At 43.7% G+C, this 22,902-nt stretch overlaps 1 protein-coding gene across 1 annotated transcript in view; it reads right to left on the bottom strand.

Moving 5' to 3' along the window:
- The window catches only part of CATSPERE (catsper channel auxiliary subunit epsilon), a 58,656-nt gene that overhangs the window by 5,728 nt on the left and 30,026 nt on the right, over window positions 1-22,902 (bottom strand). Inside the window, exons 10-19 of the mRNA XM_036016179.1 lie at window positions 21,814-22,256; window positions 19,993-20,051; window positions 17,890-17,965; window positions 16,047-16,099; window positions 14,014-14,061; window positions 13,582-13,615; window positions 13,435-13,514; window positions 8,825-8,924; window positions 3,095-3,181; window positions 130-287 (exon numbers count right to left, since the gene is read on the bottom strand). Of these exons, the coding sequence (XP_035872072.1) occupies window positions 130-287; window positions 3,095-3,181; window positions 8,825-8,924; window positions 13,435-13,514; window positions 13,582-13,615; window positions 14,014-14,061; window positions 16,047-16,099; window positions 17,890-17,965; window positions 19,993-20,051; window positions 21,814-22,256 (1,138 nt within the window). The remainder of the gene's footprint in view (window positions 1-129; window positions 288-3,094; window positions 3,182-8,824; window positions 8,925-13,434; window positions 13,515-13,581; window positions 13,616-14,013; window positions 14,062-16,046; window positions 16,100-17,889; window positions 17,966-19,992; window positions 20,052-21,813; window positions 22,257-22,902) is intronic.

Genomic DNA, 22,902 nt, shown 5'->3' with positions numbered 1-22,902 from the left:
ACACCTGAAACCTACATCATTTCATCAACCAGTGTCATTCCAATACATTCAATTAAAAATTAACTTCAAATAAAATTTTAATCTTGAGGAAGTATACTGAAACTATTATAATACAACATTTATATTTACCTATAGTTTGGATCCAGGATCTTCACTTGAAACACATACATTCCAGTGTGGTACATGGGCCACACTAAGTGGTTATAGTTAGACTTGTTGATAATCTCATATGGTTGATTCAAGTCTCCCGGCTTTCCAATAGCATAAGAAAAGCAGTGCCTATAGTTCTAAACAGGGAATAAAGACGAAAACCCACTTAATCAAGCTCTCTAGTCTCGGAGAAAACAAATCTTCCCTAGCCTCATGGATTACACTTCATTTCTAGCAGAGGACTTCCCCAAATAGTATGTCGGCCACCTCCAGAAACTTGAACCCAAGTTTCAAGGGTGTGTACAGCCAACCACGCGGTACCCACGTTCTCCCTTTCCTTCTGAAACGCCAGCATTGACTTGGAAGAGCCTGTGGAAATGTCCCTTTTCCTTCTGAGTCTTTCAGCTTTTTCTCCTGGGAACTGACCGTCTCTAGAGTTACCCCTCAGCTCTCTCAGGCAGGTCGTTCCCACCTGTGGCATCGACAATGGGCAGCGATCAGCGCAGCTGCAAGCACTGGAATGCGGCTTCATTCCAGGCACACGCTTCGGGGACAGAGCGCCCCCGCCTGTCTGGTTTAGTCAACACACAGTCGGGTTACTGTTCCGCTAACACACCCTTCAGTCGGGGTAGCTTTACACCCCGGGACATACTGGTCTTTGTGGGTACCTGCCTTCCGTTGTCTTCAGGCTCCAGACTGAATTCTCCCTTTCAGTGGAGAGCTTTGTGTCTTCACGCAGTAGAATGGAACATTTAGGGCCTGGTGTGGGCACTCCGGATCTTTCTCTATTGCAAGCCACTGTTTCAGTGGTTCTTAAATGTGGTCCCCAGAGTGGTAGTATCAGCATCACGTGGGTGCTTGTTAGAAATGCACATTTTGCCCCCTCCCATCTGTTGAATCAGAAGCCCTGCAGGTGCAGTTTCACCAAGTGTGCTCCGGGTGATTCCACTGCACGCTGAAATTTGAGACCCACTGCGTGGTATCCTACTGATTGAGGCAAGTTTCACGACTATTAATGAACAGGCGGCCCATTGTTTTGAGGGGTATGTTATTTTGGCAAAGTCTTAGAACATTTGTGTGGCCTTTGTGTGATTTTGGCAAACAGAGTATCACCTCTGTCCTGGACCCCAGACCCTTCAACAAAAAGTCAGGAGGGTAAGTTTCATTTTTAACTGATTCTATTACCGGTGTAATTCCTTATGATTTCTTAATAGTGGAATTTATACTCATTTAATAGGTAGGTGACCTAGACTTAATTAATTAGTTCCACAAACATTTATTGAGCCCTTACCCTGGGTTAGATCTTGAGGACAGAGCATGGGACAAAACACACAAATGTCCTCTTATGGAGCTTGCATCCTAGTCGGGGAGCCAGGTCGCACATCATCAGATAAGTAAGTGGACCACGTAATGTGTCAGTGAGTCGTAAATGCTAATGACATTGGACAAACTAGTGAAGGGAGCTAGGGACTGTCCTAGGGAGAGGGTCATCTTTTTCTAGAGAGTTCCGGGGAAGTCTTCATTGACCAGTTGATGTTTAATAAAGACCTGAAGGAGGATGGCTTTCCTCCTGCTTCTCGGATTCTTCCTTTTTCATCTCCTTTGACCCTCCTCATCTCCCCCACCTCCAACTAGTGGAATGACTCAAGGCTTAGCGTTCCTCCTTTTATGTCTATATCAGGCGTTCCTAAGCCCATAGTGTGTGTATGTAAAAGTTTTCTTCTTATTTGGGTCCTTTTGTCAATATGATCAAGCCTGTGGGTTACCAAGGATATCTTCTTAGAACAATGTTTAACGGGATCTAACACCAGATTTAATAATTACAATAATTTTTTTGGTGACGTAGGAAGCACATTCATTAGGTAAGAATTAGGATGCATGAAGGAGTGTTGCACACTGGGGGAGAGGAGGAAGTGCACACTAGCTATTTATGAGAGCGGAGAGGGAATGAACTAGAGAATTACAGTTCTGTTTGGTGAGCAGTATCATGGGCCCTTTTCAGTCATGGCATTAAAATGAAACAAGTCAGCATGAGTGTGTTTTTCTCGAGTCATAGTCAGCTGCTAAGGTGGATAGTTGACTCTCACCAGGGTTAGGAATTAGTCACACAACTAGGAAGGAGTAAGAGGGGGCTGAGGATCTGAGGGTGTGTGTTAACGGGGTAAAATAATTGTTGCCTGTGGAATTTAAGCTGGATGAAGAGGGGGAAAGGTAGCCTGGGAGTGGGGTGAGGGTGGTGGGGTCTACAGACTGAAGGGTATGCTGGGTTGAAGGGCTGCTCAGAGGCTTGTTAGAGTAAAGCTTCTGGAGTTATGCTGCCGGGGAGATGGGCAGTGGTGGGTGGAAGGTGAAGTGTTCAGAGTGGAACACAGAGGGCGATGCACAGCATTTGCGTGTATCTCTGTTTAGACCTGCACAGATTCTGATGCAGAAGCAAAGTAACGTCCTTATTGTAGGGTGAACGTTTTATAGGCTGAGGTGGCTTATATGTCGCTTTGTATTCATGAGATACAATTTAATTCTCCAAATAAGATGCATCAATCTCAATTTCATAAATTCAATTGCAAAACATTGAAAGCAGTATAGGATGGATAATTGGCATTAAGAAATGATCTTTTAGTTGCACACAAATGGAAACTTCAGGCATCCTTTAGAAAGATTCACTCTCAGTGTTTTAACATGTTTGTCAGGCATTTAATAATCTGTAAACACAGATTTTTCAGCAGATCAAATGATACAAAATTGTTAGTGACAGGAACAACTGAAGATCAAACAGAAATGAAGATGAAGCGTTTTTGACATCACAGTATAACCCAACAGAAAAATCAGATTTGATTTACAAAAACAAATTTAAACCCAAAGTGTTTCCACCCAGCTTTATTAATACTGCAATGCCAAATTACTTATTAGAAATAAACAATTTGCAAGGGAACATTTTTCTTACCTCAGGTCCCCAAACTTTTTCTAATGGGAGGTCCTTGTTCAGCTCCGTCATCGACTTCCACGTCTGGGCTTCATGTAAACAACCAGTCTGTCCAAAGACAAAGACAGGGTGTCAGTTTATGTGTAAGTACTGCATATATTCCAGTGCGAGTGAAAATTATGTTTTTATAATATATTTTATTGAATATGCTATTACAGTTTTCCCATTTTCCCCCCTTCACTCCCCTCTACCCTGTACACCCTCTCCCACCCATATCCCCCCCTTTTAGTCATGTCCATGTGTCATACTTGTAAGTTCTTTAGCTTCTACATTTCCCGTACTATTCTTGCCCTCCCTCTATCTATTTTCAACCTACAATCTATGCTACTTATTCTCTGTACCTTTTCCCCCTCTCTCCTCCTCCCACTCCCCTGTTGCTAACCCTGCATGTGATCTCCATTTCTGCGGTTCTGTTCCTGTTCTAGTTGTTTGCTTAGTTTCTTTTGGTTTTGCTTTAGGCGTGGTTGTTAATAATTGTTGAGTTTGCTGTCCTTTTACTATACATGTTTTTTCTGTATCTTCGTTTCTTAGATAAGTCCCTTTAACATTGCATCGAATAAGGGCTTGGTGATGATGAACTTCTTTAACTTGACCCTTATCTGAGAAGCACTTTATCTGTCCTTCCATTCTAAATGAAAGCTTTGCTGGATAGAGTAATCTGGGATATAGGTCCTTGTCTTTCATGACTTGGAATACTTCTTTCCAGCCCCTTCTTGCCTGTAAGGTCTCTTTGGAGAAATCAGCTGACAGTCTGATGGGAACTCCTTTGTACGTTACTGTCCCCTTATCTCTTGCTGCTTCTAGGATTCTCTCCTTCATTTTTACCTTGGCTAGTGTAATTATGATGTGCCTTGGTGTGTTTCTTCTTGGGTCCAACTTCTTTGGGACTCTCTGAGCTTCCTGGATTTCCTGGAAGTCTATTTCCTTTGCCAGAATGGGGAATTTCTCCTTTATTATTTGTTCAAATACATGTTCAGTATGTTGCTTTTCCTCTTCCCCTTCTGGTACCCCTGTAGTTCAGATGTTGGAACGTTAAAAGATGTCCTGGAGGTTCCTAAGCTTCTCCTCGTTTTTTTGAATTCTTATTTCTCCATTCTTTCCTGTTTGGTTGTTTTTTTTCTTCCTTCTGGTCCACTCTATTGTTTTGTGTCCCAGTTTCCTTCCCAACACTACTGGTTCTCCGTGTATCTTCTTCCTTCATCTCTTTTATGGTAACCTGCATTTTTTCATGTAATTTGCACCCAAAATCAACCAATTGTGTGAGCTTCCTGATCACCAGTGTTTTGAACTGTGCATCTGATAGATTGGCTATCTCTTGGTCGCTCAAAAGGATGAAAATTATGTTTTGAAAAATGTTTAATTATTTAAGTGTTTGCTACATACAGAGAAACCATTGAGTTTCGCACATTGACCTTGTACAGAAAGAGCTTCTTAAACCCTTTGATTACTGCGGACTGTGTTGCATGGACAGTTCTGTTACCTGTGAATGTGACAGCTTTATTTCTTCCTTTCCAACCTTTATACTGTTCATTTATTTTTATTACCTATTGTTTGCCTCATCACAAAGATCACAAACAGTGTTGGCCAGAGACAGTGGAAACTAGCCCTCTTACTTTGTATTCCTGATTTCAGATTTTTCAGTTTTCACCTTACATGTATGTTTTCTATAGCTTTTATTTCATACCTACATTGTAGTAGATTAAGGCAGTTACCACCTATTTATAGTTTTCTAAGATTTATTTTAAAAATGATCATATATGGATGATAATTTTTTAACCAAATGATGTTTTATCAACTATTATAATAGTCTTATACTTTTTCTTCTTCATTGTTAATATGATGAATTACTTTGATTTTCAAATGATATGGCAACTCTTTGTGAATAAACAAAACTTGGTCTGGATATATGATTTTTAAAAAATACATTGATGAGTTTTATTTGCTACTATTTTGTTTCAGTGTTTTGTGTCAATGGTCACGAGTGAGACTGTCTCAAAATTCTCTTTTAAGTTCCTCCTTGAGTCACCAAATGCATGGGAACATGCTCCACTTGCTCTGATAACCTGGATGGGTTTCTATGGGCCAAAGTAAAAAATGTTTACAGACTTCGGCCACAAAGCCACCTGCAACTAGAGATGTTACTTTCTTTCTTGGAATACAAGGAACTGTTAAATTATGTTTTTTAAGGCATTTGTTCATTTTACCCATCTGTCCATTGTCACATTGGTTGAGATAATAACCTCTATTATTTACGTTGTAAAATGATAGTATTCAAATTCTTTTATTTTCCATTTGTGAAGTGGAAGAATTTTACAAAGAGGTGCTTCCTCTCATCTACTATTTGGTTACTCACTGGTATAGTTTATTTGAGGAAGGTAGGATAGACACTTGTTTCTTTCTCTTTTTTTGCCTGTTTTCAAAATAAGAAATGAGTTTTCTATCATTCTCCAAAGGTAAACTTAAAAAAATCATTATGAATGCAGAGCTTTAACACATTTAATGGGTTGAACCCTTGCAGTGACTATTCTAATGTAACTCAACTTGCCCCGTCTTTGGCCCATAGGAAGGTCTTCATGTTGACCTCTGATTACCATTGACATGACCCTAGCAGTCTTTGAGATGTCCTGGCTATCGGGTATGTCAAACTTCTCCAAGTTCATGCGTACATTTCCTCCTTCAGGCTTCAATCAGCCATTCGTCTAAGAATTCCCAGTAACTTTTAGTGGGAAGTGCTATTTCAGCACAACTATCTGGGTACTGAAGATACTTAACTGCTACTGACAAGTTATGTTTCCAGGGATCTTAATAGACAGAGCAGGAAAAATTTGCCTATATCTCTCTCTGTGATGCTATATAAACATTAGGTTTATATATTGTATATCCAGACCAATATCTGTTAAAATACCTCATCAGTTTATATTGAGTTCTATAGGAATTCAGGATTTTTGTCTACCTTCTTCTACTTTACATATTTATCTCCTTGTTTTTACAAAAAAAACCCCCACTTGGTGGAGAATGGTAGTGTTAGAATGTCCCATCATTACACGTTTGCTTTATCTCACGTTACACAACCTCACAGCTTCAGAGTAACAATACAGATATTACCACCACTATCATGATTACTAAAAATGTAGATCTTTTCCTTTGCATATGCTGTTCGCATTCTCCTGCCATTTTTAGAATTTTTAGAATTCTCTCTTTTTTAGGACTCCAGTTCTTAGATCTTAGTATCACATCTCCATTGTGTTTTTTTCTCTATTTTATTTATTTATTTTTAGAGAGAGGGGAAGGGAAGGAGAAAGAGAGAGAGAGAAACATCAATCAATGTGTGGTTGTCGCCTGCACACCCCCACTGGGGACCTGGCCTGCAACCCAGGCATATGCCCCAACTGGGAATCGAACCAGTGTCCCTTTGGTTCATTGGCCAGCACCCAGTCCATTGAGCCACACCAGCCAGGGACTTTTGTCTATTTTAGATCAGTTCCTCTCTCCATGCATCATTCTGTATATTTCTTTCCGACCTCTCTTCCAGTTGACTCATTCTCTTTCCAGTCATCACTCCCCCTAGCTCAGCGCCTATCCAGTTATTCTGATTTTATTTTATTTTTTCTCGCAGTGATCGCCAGCTCAGATATAGGCACGGATAAGGCAGGGAGACTGATGTCTAACGTTGCACATAAGAGTGAGCAGGAACAACACTGGGGGAAGCGACAGGGATATTGGCAAAACAAAAACTGACTGGAGAACTGACCTATGTCAGGGTAGACAGGAAAATAAAAGAAGGCAGGTGGAAGGAGGAGGGAGGGAGAAGGCAGAGGCCTCAGTGAACAGACATTCAATTGTGTGAGAAAAAAGGAGGAGGCAGAGGAGTAGTGGGAGTAACAGTGAGGGAACTGAAGAACTGGGGGCCGAGACCAGGCTGGACTGTGTGAACTGGAATGTGACTTTACCAGGGCAAGTTGGATGAGCTGAGCTCACCTCTGTGTGCTCTGGCAGTAAACCCCAGCCCTCAGAGGTTTGCCCGTTAGCAGGTAATTCTCGATCACACGTAATTCAGTGCAGATCTCCCTGGGGGGCTGTTCTTATGGATGACCCTCCTCAAAGACCTGAACGAGGAGCTCTGGCTCTTTCTGTCTGGTGGCTCCTTGAAGCCCCCCTCCTGGGCCCTGTCTCCTGACACTCTCTATTCCATCTTTCATTGTTGCTGTCACATACCAACATGTGAAGGAAGACAGGAAACATGGAGGTTCATGGGGTCCCCCCATAAAGTGCTTCATCCTGAAAGTGGCCCACAGGATCTGCTTATACTACAGGGCCAGAACCAGTCACGTGGTCCCAGTGAGATGCGGCTGGGGCCAGAAAATGCAGTCCCTCTTCTTAAAGACTGTCCCCAGCAATGACCCTCCAAGGCGGATGGCAGAATGCAGGTGTCAAGTACAAGGCAGTTTCAGGGCAGGAGAAATCATTAAGTTCCGAGTATATGACAGCGGCAGGGAGGGACAGGTTGAATGGCAGCTGGATGACAAATGGCAGTGTGCTGAGGGTGATGAGATAATGATCTGGAAATAATAGTGTGGGTTAGGCAGATCCTCAGTTCCACAGCTCAGCCTCGAGTGAGGGAAAAATAGGATTTGGTGGAGAAACAGGGAAAAGGATATTCCCTGAGGAACACTTATTGAAGAAGGATGAAGGGCATTGAACCCCAAGATACACTGGGAAGGTCTGAGAAGGTGGGGAGTGAGGGGAGTGTGGGCCCAGGTGTGGAGGGTGCAGACGTTTAGGGATGAGGGGGGTGGTGGGAGTAGGCCGGACGGACTTACACATCGAGTGTCGAACGAGTGGAAGAGGAGTGTGTGGTGGGATGGGTTGGTCTGGTGACACAAATAAAGGACAGTTAGTTCCTGCAGTTCTCCAGAGGGGACAGCAGGTGGGGCTCAGGCCACTCAGCTGTTTCCTGGGTGGGTGGTCCTTGGAGAACTAAGGTCTCTGGTGGATGAGAAAGTCACTTTGAAAGCAGCATGTTACTTCGATTTTGTCTGAGCATGAGCTTTCTGGGGAATCTCAGGAATCAACTTCCAGACAGGCACCATCCTGAAGCCCCCTCAGGGGCCAAAAGCCCCATGTGGGGGTGGCTGGGAAAGGAGTTGCGGCGGGAGTGATGAGGCCTTTGTGCTGTGGCCTGCATCGTCACGGGGCAGAATAAGGGGGATTTGCTGTGCAGGCCAACCTGTACCAGTCATAGAAGCTGGAGGGAAACCAGGAGTGAGGGTGCCTGGGAAGGCAAGGTCAGCAGGTCACATGATGCGAAGAAGTCCCGTGAGGAGAAGCCCAGAGAGTGTCTGTCTGATTCAGCACAAATGTGATCGATGCCCAAAGGCCAGAGACAAGGCAGGGAGACCGGAAAAATCCAGCACCCAACATAGTGTGGAGAGCAAAACATGTATCTGTGATCGCATCAGGCTACTCTAAACAGTATTTTATTCTTTCTGACCCCTTTAAGTCTGACTTATAGGACAATGACTTCTTCTTTCATAAATTACTTTTCATAGTCATGGAATATACAGGTAGTATATGTTTCCTCCTACTCGCAGCGGACTGGTGTTCTCCCCCTTACACAATCTGCGGAGCCATCTACAACAGAAGGCCCTGTCTAAGTGCACGCTAAGTTCCGCTGCAGCCTGGGGGCCGTACCTTCTTCATCGTGGTATTGAAGCTGTAGTCATCCCTGCCGTGTATTTCCCACACGATGAAGTTGGCTTTGACCTCTTCCACAAAGCCCTCGCTGTTGTGTCTGAAGGAAAAGGCCAACACAAAAAAGAATCCCTTCAGCCTCCTATGAATATCACTTAATTTTTTTCTGGCCCCTTTAAATCTGTTCCACGTGACAATGGCTTCTTTTTCATAAATTAGTTTTAGTGGTCACAGGCTGTAAGGGTGATATGGTTTTTTTTTTCTACCCACAGTGTACCAGTTTTATTTTCCAGAAGAATAGCGGGATCCACCCCAGCTTTCAAGTCAGATGGGCTTAAGTTTCCATCCTGTCTTCATCACTCAACAGCTCTGTGGCCCTGGGGAAGTTATTAAACTCTTTGTGCCTCAGTGTCCCTATTTGTAAAATTGTCCCAGCGCCCGCTGTATGGGCTCCCGTCAGCTCTCAGAATAAACCTAGTACTAGTGAAGCAGGTTTGCGTGTGTGTGTTTTACATAGTTGGAGCCATAGCTTCTCTTTGCTTTGATATGAATCATACATTGATCATGGTTCAATAGTGAGTGGTTCAACAGGAGGGTAGCTGAGGCCCCACTGCCATGGCTGGTCACAGATGGGGAGAGACAGAAATGAGTGATGAATGGGGGGCGGTCAAAGCAAGGATCTGGTGTCATTTACTCAGCAGAGACCCAGTGGGTGCCTATTCCCAGCAGAGCAGTAAACCACAGAGTGGCTACGATGAAGACAGAGAGGCTGCCGGTCTCCCTGGGGGGGGCCATGGGTGATGATGTGGCTGCATCTTAGAGGATCAAGGGCATCTGGGAGAACTGAGGTGGGTGAAGAAGCAGAAGCCATCAGAAGCTCCTGGGGCAACGGGCACACACAGCCCGTGACCGTGGGAGGACCGGAGCCTGCGGCAGTGGCCAGCACACAGCCCAGCATGGCCAGGCTGCCCACTCCCCGGACCCTGGCACCGGGGCCCCAAGCCCCACTGGGTTTAGAGTACTTACGCCAAACCCAGTGACTTTAAAAGACACGCGTTACTTCACATTGTTAAGATTATTTTCTTCCTGCCATGACAAGACCGCAGCCACAGTTCAGGTACTGATACAGTCATACATTTGCTAGCCAGAACCTGTGGCTGTTTTAAAAATGGTCACATGTCTTCCTTCTCCATCAGTTATTGCCCATTTTTCTAAAAATGGAACTGTCCCCTGCACTCCTTGAATGGAAATATCACTTAGGACCTTGGTCTCAGACAGACTGCCTCAGCATCCGGTATGTTGGCCGCATCCCCTCTCTGGGTCTATTCACAAAAACTAACAGAGCCTTGACAGCGCCTCCATATTCACTGCCCAGATCGCTGCTGGACTTTGAAGCTACTCTCTCTGGCTCCCCAGGCCAGCTACAAATTGCCACTCTCCGCTCCTGATTAGGAAAAACAGTTACTGTCCCATTCTCACAAATGGGGCACAAAAAATTTAAAGGTCAGAAAGTGGTCTGGGAGAAGCTATTTCATTGCCACCCTAATTAGTTTTCAGAAATCATAAAGAGAGGAACGCAGGTGTGAGGAACTGGGGACTGGAGTTGTGGATGCTGACTGCTTTCTTGGGGTGGGAGGAGAAGTGCAGAGAAGCAAACTCTAGGGAGAGCGCTGGGCCCTGCCCAAGGGGTAATAATGCACCAGGGTGTGGGATGCACAGGGTTTTGCAGTTTGAGAGATTTGGGTCAGGCTCTTTAGCACAGCTCTCATTCTAGGAACTTCAGAAGGTGCAGCATGCTTGATTGCATCTTCTGTAAGCCATCAGATTTCTGAATGACTAAGACTAGTGGCAAAACCCTATGTTTGCTTTAAATGAAAATGGTCTTGAACTGCCAGCTGCCATCTTTAGACACTCACCAAAAGCAATAAGCTGCAGTGCCATCTAGTGGCAGTAACAATAAATTGCATGGCCCCTGCTCTCTGGGTTTATAATGATCTTTGATAACTTTATTTCATTGAGATTATGGGATAAAAATACTTGCCAGGATAAGCATGGCTTCTTTTCATTATGTTCATTGATATAAGATATAATATTTATTACTCCTGAGGAATGTAGAAATGCCACTAGTGGGCAACTATCTTCCCTACAAATTGCGACTTCACTACCAAGTTCCACTTTGGGGAAGGAGGGACCTCTCTGCTGAGTGCTCAGGCGCTGGGTTTCAATCCCGTGTGACCTCTAGGACACCCCATTGTTTGTGGTGCTTTAACACCTGGGGCCTAACTGGAGGGACTGCCCCTCCCAGGGTTAATTAATTGGTGAGATAGCAAATAACTGGCCTAGGAGCATGCCTTTCATATGCAAACCAACCAACCCAGAGCCCCCAGCCCAGCCACCTCCTCCAGCTCTCCTACTCTGGGCTCTCCAACTGCCCTAACCACTCAGGGCCAGGTATCAGACAAGTAGGGACAACACCTAGGCCCAGAGCCTGCTCACATTTTCCAGAAGGGCCAATCCTAAGCCTGCTTTACCCTGCCTTCTCCATTCTTTCCCACGGGCTATGCAGTCAAGGCTCTTGCACCCTTTTCCCCCTCCCTCCCTCTGCCTCTTGGCTGACCCTGGTGCTTCCCCACGGGACCCTTAGACATGGCTTGTGTGTTTGCATGATGAGCCAGTAGAGAGGGCAAAGGTGATGTTGCAGGAGGAGGGGACACTCTCTGGAGTGATGCTCTCAACTAGGAAAGGGGTGGGGATGCAGTTCACACGTGGAGGGATGGATCTGAGAGTCACAGGGGGTCCAGCTAGGGTGGTAGGAAGGCAGAGTTACTGATACAGGTGCTTGAAGACAGTAGATGTGGTGGCGGAAATGGGTGGCGGATCTCTTCAGACCGATGTCACCTGATGGATGACGTGGGGCCAGGCTGCTCTACTGAAGGGGTAGAGAAACGCTTCTACCATCGGGGATCTACCTGGCTCCTTCCCCAGCCTCTCCTCTGACCCTTCTGCTCTCACTCTGTGCACCTTCAATGGCTCTTCTCTTCGCTGAAAACGCTTACCCAGGGGAATTCATTGCCTTCCTCACTTCTTTCCTCCCTGGCTGGCCTTCAGCTCAGTCTTCATTACCCTTGAAGCCTCAGTGACTCAGCTAAATGCATGCTTCCTGGCAGCAGCTTCCAGAGCCCCTCTTCCTTCTGTACCTGGGCTGGGGACTTCTGAGTTTCAGTACCACCCACCCACCCACCCGCTGCTTTAGATCATTCCACTGAGCTTATCGCCAGCTCCTGTGTTTGTCTATTTCATCAGACTCTTGCGCCCCTGAGCTCACAAATCCTGTCGTATTCATCCCTGAATTCCCAGTGCCGAGCACGGTAATTAGTGCCCAGTGCTGTTTAATAATGATGGATTGGAGTGGAGAGCGCACTTCCGTGGGAGAGGACGCTGGGATGTTTTCCCTGCAGGGGATGAGGCACTACATAAAACAGAGATAACTAGGCCTCGGTGAGAGCGAGGAGTGCTGGGAGGGCCCGGGTAAAGCAGTGGCGTGGTTAGATGTGTGGGAAATCAAAGCTCGACAAGAGAGCCGACCAGCCTGCCTGCTCACAGAGCCCTGACAGAAGGGTGGGAGGAGGATGGTGTAAGAAGAGGGGAAAGAGCGTGGGGTCTTAGAACTGCGTGGGGAAGTGGGGGCAAGAAGGCGCTGGCAGAGGCCTTTGGGATCCTCACAGGGGCAGCTCCGAGGGCAAAGGCGAACCGGAGCTCCTGGTTCATGATTCCGCACCCACCCGTCCTGTGGGAGCTTGGGAGCCCGAGGGCCCTGAACGCTGAGTGCCTCGGCTCAAGTGTTGATGGTTTACACCCAAGAACTTCGCTTCCAGTCATTTATCCTAATCGCACATCTGGACTAGAGTCCAAACATGGCCACCAATGGATATGCACCACGATTTCATTTAAATAGCAAAAAAAAAATTGAGAAATATAGGTCATTTATCTCTTCATATATTTTAAAATGTGTAGCTAGCTGTGTCACTTCTGCAATTATAAATCAAAAATAAAGTCAGAGAAGCTAACAGGTGAATACAAAATTACTAGGGAAAGCCTTCCCGAGAGCATTTTTATTCCTATTTTTATTATGAAATGCTGTTCATGAGAATTAAAAGTTAGAGGTAATACTTTTGAAATCTCCCCAGTCCCTTATCAGTGCACATGGTTTCTTTCCTTGTCAGCTTTCAGTGATTCTTGGCCCACGGAAAGAAAAGTCACATGTCACCTGGGGACTTTGTTCCCATCAAAATACCTTCAGTTTGGGAAGGGTGTTGGTAGGAGATTGGGGAGAGATGAAGAGAGGGTGAAGTGAGGGTGAAGGGGACTCTGCCTACACCCCCGAAAAGAGCCTCAGCCATCTGACCCACTTCGGTGTCAGCTGCCCAACTGGCCCCTCCCTCAACATGCCTGGACCATGGGTTGTCCCCTTTGGTCGACCCACACTGAAAACCTGGTGTCACGTGTATGGGGAGCTTAAAAATATTATTAAGTGCATGATTAATTAGCCTTTTCATCTTTTATTTTGAACCTTTCAAAGTAAATTTGATTTTTAGTGAGACTGTACTTACAATTCAATCAAAGGGTGAAACTTTTCTCTAAAATCAAGTCTCAATGGGCAGCCATATATTTGCCACTTATATTGTACTCTCTGGAAAAGAAAAAATGCTTTGGTTATTTTTGTATTAAGCCCATCGATAAAACTATAGTTTTCTTACCAAGTTTTTAGATGGTCGATTTCTCAGATGGGATCTGTAAAAAAGACATTTTTCATTACTTATCTTTTCCTCTTTTCCAGCTTAAACATCAACACCATTACTGTGGGTAGGGAGGTATCACAGAAGTCAAATAGATAACTGTAATTACAAAATACTCCCAAAATATGTGAAAATTACACAGCACACTTCTAAGTACCACAGGGGTAAAAGAAAAAATCTTAAAAGAAATTTTAAAATATTTCCAACTAAATGAAAATGAAAACCCAACTTTTCAAAATATGTTCCATGCAGCAAAAGCAGTGCCTAGAGGTAAATTTATAGCAATAAATGCATATATTGTAACAGATGGATGCTAATAGGAATAAATACTGACTCTAAATTGTTGGTACTACATGAATAAAAACTCAGTGCTTATGTTAAAGTATTTCTTACTTTTCGATAATGTAATAGAAATCACGTGGAGTACATCTTTTAGTAAATCTACAAAAATAAAACACAATGAAGTTGTAATACCATCATTTCTGACATACTTGCACAAACATTTAATCATTTAACTCAGTAATTCTCAAACTTCAGAGTATCACGGCATCACCACCTACTGAATTATAATCTCTGGGGTGAGTGTGCTGCCCTAGCATTTCTGTTTTTAAAAATCAGTTTCGCACATGTTTCTGAAGACACCAGAATTTGAAATCCACTGATTTACTTCTGATATTTGATACATGAGAAAAACTGATAGAAAAATCTATTAAAACGAAGACAAACTTCTGTGGATGTTTTTTCCTAAACACCGATTTCTAATTTCTACTAGAGACTCAGTTGTGCAGGGATTCGCACAATTTCTAACTCGGATTGATGCAGACATAAGGCTGTCCGTGTATGTAACGACAGCAGTTTTAGTAAGTTAAATTACTCATTGGACCGTTTTTGTTGGCTGTAACTTGTAAGGAACCTTAATCACCACCGTGTTTAGATAGCTATTGGAAGTTTGGACCATCTCCCACCTCAAACCCAAATGAGACCCCAAGAGATGCTCTCCTCTATTGATGACTCTCCCATCAGAACAGGGAATAAGAAGCATAAACGATAGGTACAAAATAGATGTGCAGGGGCGGGGTGGGGGCATGGTTTAAGAATAGTATAGGAAATGAAGAAGCTGAAGAACTTACAACTATGTCCCCATGGACATGAACTAAGGGGGGAGAATGCTGGAGGGAGTGGGTGTGCAGGGTGAAGGGGGATAAAAGGGAGAAAAAGATGGGACAATTGTAATAGCATAACCAATAAAATAGACTTTTAAAAAATCCCATGTATAATGTGCACAAAAACTGGGTGTGCATTATACATGGCAAAATACGGTAATGAATCAGTACGGTAATGAAAAGAAAAAGCAGTAGAATACCTTGGACCCCACACATGTCCTTTCGTAACTATGAAACCATGGGCCCCAACAACCACAACCCAAATCCCAGATTAGGGTTGTTGTCTGGGTTCCAGAGCAATGGGTCATTGACTGAGAGGCCCTGCTCTTACTCCTGAAATCTGTGTTTTGTAAACAGGTTCTCCTGGGGATTCTGCTGAGTAACCCTGCTCTCCAGACCCTCCCAGAAGTCCCTGATATGGGCTGCTGTGCATCTCACGGAAACAGGAAGTCTGCGGGCTGGGAACTGATTTGGGGAAGTTATTGCTGAGTGCAGCTATTCTCAAATGTTACTGCCCCTACTCATCTTCGGGAATTTTTTAAAAATAGAGATTCTGACTTAGCCGAAGTGGAATTCGGCATTTCTATTAAATTCCCAGGGGAGGCCTGGTCCAGAGACCACACTCTAATGAGCAAGGGTGTATGTAGACCGTCCCGCAAAGAGGGTGCTATGGGTTGTATACTTCAATTAGCCTTTGTTTTTCCTGGCAAAGGATTTTCGGAAAATGCAAATTCCTTGCTGAATGAGATGAGAATGCTTGAGTATCCATCCAGCAGCTGATTATTACAATTCAATTTTCAAAAGATTATCAGCATGACAGATGAGCAGACCTTCGTTTTGGATGAAAGCAAATCATTTCATTCATAGACTCAGCCCCACTTCTAACCACAGGAGAGGAATCACAACACATGGCTATCTGCATGGTACATTTCACCTCGGTTAAACAGACTTCTGTATGTTGACCTTGATTTTCCCACGTAGTAGAAAGAAAGCTGTGACAAGTGGATGACACATATCCCAGCCTGTACCACTGCACACCAGAAAGAGGTCAATTCTTTTTCCCTTTTAGGAATGATCAAATGGAACACCTGACTTGGCAAAAAGTTCCAACAAACTTGGTTTGGACAAACTGTCCATTCAACTTTGGATTTCATTATGAACATGTCAGGCATTAGGCTGAAGTTATCACTAAGAATTACCATCTCGTTCACCATTGGTTTCGAAACGAAAAGAGTAAGACAGGTCAAGTGCAAAAATACTTGCCCTTTCACAGCAATGTATTTACTACGATCACAGCCAACAGCTATTGAGAACACCTAGAAAGAAGTGATTTAGGTGGTGAGGTCAGTGGTTCTGAGGCACATGGTCTAAAATATTTCTGTAGCTAAAAGCAATGACATTTTATAGATCCACATTAATAACCTCTTGAATGCACTGTTTTCCTCCTTCTTCGATCACTTTTTTCCTCTTTCTTTGTTTTGTTTCTTCCTTATTGCTCATGAGGCCCAAAGGTTGGTTCTCTGCTTTCTGAGGTCAGCATCTCTGAGAACGGACCCACTCTCACCCTTCACCTGCACCTGTCCTCTAGTCTCACCTGCACCTCTGCTGCGCCCTGACTCAGCTGGCATGCTATTATAGACTTATTTAGAGCGAGAGGAGAGGAGGAAGAAAGAGAGGGAAACATTGATGTGTGTGAGAGAGAGTGATCGGTTGCCTCTCATACATCCCCTACCGGGGACCTGGCCTGCAACCTGGACACGTGTCCTTACTGGGAATTGAACCAGCAACCTTTCAGTTTGCAGGGCCGGACCTCAATCCACTGAGCCACACCAGCCAGGGCTTAACTTGACTTCTTTTTAACCAGAGTCCTGGTTCTTCCTTGACTGCGATGACTACTATGTGTTTCTACCTGGCTCCAGGACACCCAGCTCACTGCAGTCTACCCTGACCCCATCCCCACTCCACAGACTTGCTCAGCTGACCTAGACACTTGCATTCTGTGTAAACACATTCACTCTGTTGCATATTTCCACAAGGCAAATCTGAAAACCGCCCAATACTTCCTCCCTGAAGAAGGACTTGGGGATTATGAGGGTGGGGACAGGTAATGATGACAGCCTAGCCTGATGGGCGCACTGCTAAACCAAGACCTTTGGGCACCACCGAGAGGCCTGCGCGACAGCAGGACCTCATGGATTTTGTTTTCCGAACCACCTGGCCTCACCTACAGGACCTGATTTGTTCTCTCAACACCTGTCCCCACAGTCCTCGCTGTCCGTCATCATTAAGTCTTTGCTCTTTCAAAGCGTTTCAGGCATGGTCTGGGCACTCTGTCACTGGGGCTGTTTGGTAGCTGCGTCCCGCATTCCTCCGGCTGGCTCATGTTTGCCCCTGGGGAAGGTGCTGCCTTTCCACCTTCGCAACTCATTGCCAAGCACCCAGACTGAGCCTAGAAACACAGGAGGCCCTCGACACATTCTTTTGAAGGAAGGAAATGGTTACAGTTTTGAAGAAACCAATGCAGGACGGCAGTCTTCTCTGACAAACTGTATCCCACTTTAGTTGTTTCCACTAATTTCAGTTTTCCTTTACACAGCTTTATTTATTTGAAGAGAAGGAATGACTTCACATTTTTTGTATATGTTTATGTATCTCCCTCTACTAGATGGTAAACTCACAGAAGGCAGAAATCTGAGTTTTTGTTTCCAAAGTAAACAAACCAATGCTATCTCAGCATTGCTAAGTACTAGGGAGGTGGTATTATGTGGATGTTATATGTCTTATTTAGTTTACTTGCTGTGCATTATTTCTTTTAATTTATTTTTCAATTAGTTGACATACAATACTATATTAGTTTCAGGTGCACAACAAAGTGATTAGACATGTGTATACCTTATGACGTACTCCCCTGAATAAGCCTAGTCCCCATCTGACACCATGCATAGTTATTAGAATATTGTTGACTATATTCCTTACATTGCACTTTATATCCCCCGAACTATAACTAGAAATTTGTACCTATGCCTTATTGAAGTAAGTTGTATTGAAGTAAGTTGTGGCTATTTGTATAACTGGAAATTTGTGTCTATGCATTAGATACACTTACCTTTGGGGAAATTGGGCATGTTTTTGCATATTCACTAGGCCTAACCTGAACAAGCAGAAGACCCGTCTTCTTGTCTCTAGGAGAAAGGACACATACAGGTGATTACAGACTCACAAGGGAGGTAGAAATGACCCCGCCTTTCTGCAGAGCAGCTGAAAAGTCCCACGCACCCGATGTGACCGAACCTCTCGGGAGGCATGTGAGAGGCCAGGAAGGGGTGCTGGTGACTGCGCTCGGGTTCTGCTAAAGCAGCTGTGCCTGTGGTCAGACCCAAAGGTCACTGTCATCTCATCGTATTCCATGTTTGGCCAACATAGGATTGACACAGTGGGGAATCAAAATGAGCATCCACCCGCACGCGCTTCAAACCCCTGTGTGGCTGACACCCGCAGAGCCCGGAGGGGGCCGGAGGTCACTATTGCTGACCTCCCGTCCGGCTTCCTGGCGGTATCACAGGCCAGAGCCACTGTGGCAGTTCCTTCTCTAGCTTCTACACATTTTCCCTCCTGTGGATTAGCACCTTTGGAACAATCAAGAGGAAGTTATGAAAATAGTTTTTGAACCACATCCTGCTGCATACTGTGATCTCATTGGCATGCAAAGGGAGAGCAGATATAATGCCCTTCTAGCTTATGAAGGGCACGTAAGTCATTCTGTGCCCCGGCAAAACAACTCAAAAATCACAGAAGAAATTTAGAAAGCTTTATCACAACCCCTCCTTCTACTAAGGAAAAATCTGGGGAAAAACAAATACAAACAAGCTAACCACAAACAAATGTCCTTCTTCTTCCAATGTTTATTACACCGCCCTATTTATTTAGTTATTTATTTCATATGTATATTTATTATGAAGTATAATAAATAAATCAGGGGACAAATAGCTCATCTTCACATTTTTAAGTCACTGTGCCATATTTCATTAATTCTAAGATACATATTTTTTTCTCACTTAACACCTTTGAAATTAGGAAGCATCTTAGAACTATGCCAATTGTGGCTTTTTTCAGTTTGATGGCATATTTGGTTTGGTAAATTCAGAAATATAGTACAGATCTGTAAAGAACAGGAAAGTGAAGAATCCACCTTCAATTCTGTACAGTTTTTCTGATAGCACATTTTGTTTTTCTACTGTGGCTGATTTCAAAGCTTTTGGTATTTTTTTCTAAAGTGTCCCATGGACTGGACAATTCGGTATGTATTCTACAGCGACAGAATTCTGAGGGAATACCCACCAAGCCAGAGCACACAAACATTCCAAACCACAGCATGAGAAGAAGGAGAAACATCGGTGGGCAGAGGGAGACTTGTGTGACTGACGTAGCATCTCCTCCCTACACTTCCCGGCCACGCTCTCCCACCCCATGGTTTCACGTTCTCAGTAGCACTCAGCACTGTTTGGCATCATCTCCTTTATTTCCTGGGGCACTTGCTGGATTCCTTCTGCCCCTAGAGGTCTGCCCCAGGATGGCAGCGCTTCCCCGCTTCTGGCTCATTGGGCGTTTTGAACACCTACTATGTGCTTGGCAAGGAATGGGCATTCCACTCACTTGGAGTAGCAGACTAAAGAAAAACAGGTTTTTGCTTGAAAAACAGTGCTATTTTTGGAGGAAATATGTTGAGTCAGACAATGGTAACCATATAAATGCCTTAAGACCCAACTCCAGGTTGGCTGTCTTCCTCCCAGCGCTACCTTATTCCAAGGGTCAAAGAGGGTGTTTTACCCGATTCTACTCATAGCTGAAGACTTTCAGGGATATTAGAGTTCTAGCTTTTGCTTCAGGATAGTATGTAAAGACTTTGGGATGGGAATAAATGAGAAAACATGCTGGAAATTTACTGAATCAAGAAATAGCCTTCCTTTTGTTTTGCATCTTCGATTGGATGAATGAGAACCTTCAGATAGGTCATGCTTCCATTGAACCATACAGAATATTCTCCACTTTTATACCCAACCCTAATTTCACATCTATCCAGACACTGCAAGGAATATCAAATCTAGGTATTTAAAAGGATACGAGGCCATTTAAATAAAAGGATAGTCACACATCAAAAACCTGAATAGCATATTTTACATGAGTAGGTTCTTTTAAAAGTCATACTTACTGCAAGTTGAAGTAATCATTGACTGCCTCATAATTTGTATCCTGATAAAATGTTATGGTCTGAAAAAGAATGTAAAAAGGTTTATGCAAAACAGGAACATTGAGAATGGCATAAATGGATTCTTTCAAGGCAGATTTAAATCTTCTTTATATAAGAAAAATAATATATTAAGCATTTTTTCAGTTTATTTTCCATTTCAGAAACTCCAATTATGTACATATTAGATTTGCATTGTTACATTTTCCTTTTAGTTTTATGTGAGAGTTCTTCTATTTCTACTGTTTCTCTCTCCCTTCTCATTTGAATTTTGTCTTACAATATTCTTATTTTTACTTTTCATTTATAGCCTGAGCAGAGCAGACTTTTCACTTCTGTTTCCTAATAACCTTGGTTCTGGACATTTTGGTTTCTTCTCTGAGGGTTTTCAATGATTACAGATATCGGACCATCTGTAGGGAGCTCCAATAAGTGGACTTTTTTCAGAGGAAAGCCTGTAGTCGTATATTAAACATGGGCTAATGAATGTGTATATTTATTTAAGTTAAAGTAAAATGTTTCACATATATCGGTTTCATTTTTTTGAATGATTTTCTGCTGTAGCCGACCTTGGTATTAACTGAACTCCGTCACTCCACCCTGTTGTAGAAGCTGGAGGAAGCTGGGCCTAGAAGAGGGAGTGGGGAATGGAATATACAATACTTGGGAGGAGAGTGACGTGGCATTGAAAATGCTTATGCAATCATATTGATTGGAAAAGTAGTGTACGAAACGGTGTATCCAGGATACCTACACCAGCTGTGATAGAATGTTGGCAAAGATGGCTGCAAGAAATCCTCCCACTCATGTGTGCATGTCCTTTACAGTATATACTTTTCAAAAGATTTTACTTGTTTTTAGAGAGAGGGGAAGGGAAGGAGAAAGACAGGGAGAGAAACATCGATGTGAGAAAGAAACAATGGTTGCTGCCTCTTGTATTCACCCCAACTCAACCGAACCCACATCCCAGGCATGTGCCTTAACTGGGACTCAAACTTGAGACCGTTTGCTCTGTGGGATGATGGCCAACCGACTGAGCTACACCAATCAGAGCTACAGTATCCTTTTGCTGTTCTTCTATGAATAGACAGACTCTATTTCTGCATCCTATTAATCAGGGCTGACTTTGTGAATTCCTTTGATGAACAGAAGAGGCCAAACCTAGGCTTCAAGAGGCCTCTTAGCTGCTGCCACTTGTGCCATCTGGGACACTGCCCTGTGTCTGCCGTGCAGAGAAGCCAGACTGGTGTGGAGGACAGAAGCCAGGTGGAGCAGACACAAGTGCTCCAGTGGGGCCCCTTGCAGTAACAAGCCAGTGCTTATGCCAACCACTTGACCCGTGAATGAGGCCATCCTAGACTGCCCTATCCCAGACAAGCCACCAGACAGCCACAGTTTCATGAATGAACCCAGATGAAACCAGCTCAAATGCCCAGAACTCATGACCCCAACTGCTGATGCATAGAATTGGTTGTTTGCAGTCATTAGGTTTTGGGGTAGTGCTACACTACAATAGGTAGTAGAAAGAACTCTACAGAAAAACGAAGTGCTAAAAAATAAACAAAAGGAAGCAAACAATACAACTGATGATACTTCTGCAGGAATGTATTTTAACTAGCGAAGAGGCCTTAAATATTGAAAGTGAAAATCCTAGCTCAGGAATTAATGGTATATTTCTCAACATTCCAAACTAAACCTAGAAGGGAGATCCATTTTAAAATGATTAACATTATACTTTTACATTTATTAAAGTGAAATGAAGAAATTAAAACAATATTCACTTACCATGGTTTTAGTGCAGTATCCTAAGACAATTTCATACTGAACCTGTTGTTTCATTTTTAATATGTTTGGGCCATATGATTCCACAATAATATACAGACCAATATTTTCTGGGTAGACTATTTGAGCCCAAACTGTCAGGTTCTGTCCCTTGTCCAAAAGGTTAAAAACAAATAAAATATTAGTAGTAAATGCCACAAAAGGGCATTTTTCTTTTGTTTTTAAAGCTATACTCTGTGCTTCCAGATCTATGGGATATCTTTGTGGGGATATTGTGCCACTTCCAGAAACATACACGAGATATCCTTGACCAGATGCATTCATGAAAATGAGCGATTTTGTTGTGCTATTTACCCATAGGTGTAGCTTTACCGCATCTTTAATATTAATCTTGAAAAAAAACATTATATTATTTTCCATTTTTACCACAATATTTCCATAGTAATCTGGAAAAAAGAGAGAAAAGTTTGCGTTATTCTAAGTAACCAGAAATCCATGCTATGTTCTATAAGTGGACTCTTAACCAAAATGATTTCTTTCACATTGACTGTTTGCAGACTCGGAGAAAACCAGCACGTGCAGGCACGCACCTACAGCTGGACTCGGAGCTGGACAACTCCTCTCCCCTGTTCATGGTGAAGCAGTGCTACCCCCGGCCGCCCTTCTCCTTGCATTCGTTGTATCACTTACGTGCTGTATCATTTACAGAGAAAGAAGGAGCCGGAGTTAGTGCATTAAATAAAAATGAGAATGAGCACCACAGGAATGGCATTAGGAGGAAGCATTGTGTCATGGACGAAAATGTGTCACCCCCCTCCACCCCTCACTGCCAATGCCTGTGTTCAAGTCCTAAGTCCTATTGTGATGTGTTTGGAGATAGTCTTCAAGGAGGGAATTCAGATTAAATGAGGTCATAAGGGTGGGGCCCTGATCCTGCGGGACTGGGGTCCCTAAGAGGAGGAAATGGCACCAGATCTCTCTCTTCCTGTGCCCCCCCCCTTTCTTGCATGCACACAGAGCAAGGGCCCTGTGAGGACCTGAGAAGGTGGCTGCTGTCTCTAAGCTAGGAAGAGAGTCCTCATCAAAAGCCAG

Source organism: Phyllostomus discolor, chromosome 15, assembly GCF_004126475.2.
Source record: "Phyllostomus discolor isolate MPI-MPIP mPhyDis1 chromosome 15, mPhyDis1.pri.v3, whole genome shotgun sequence".
NCBI classification, from domain to species: Eukaryota; Metazoa; Chordata; class Mammalia; order Chiroptera; family Phyllostomidae; genus Phyllostomus; species Phyllostomus discolor.
The sequence above is the reverse complement of the archived record's forward strand: the minus strand, read 5'-3'. Positions and strand labels throughout refer to the sequence as shown.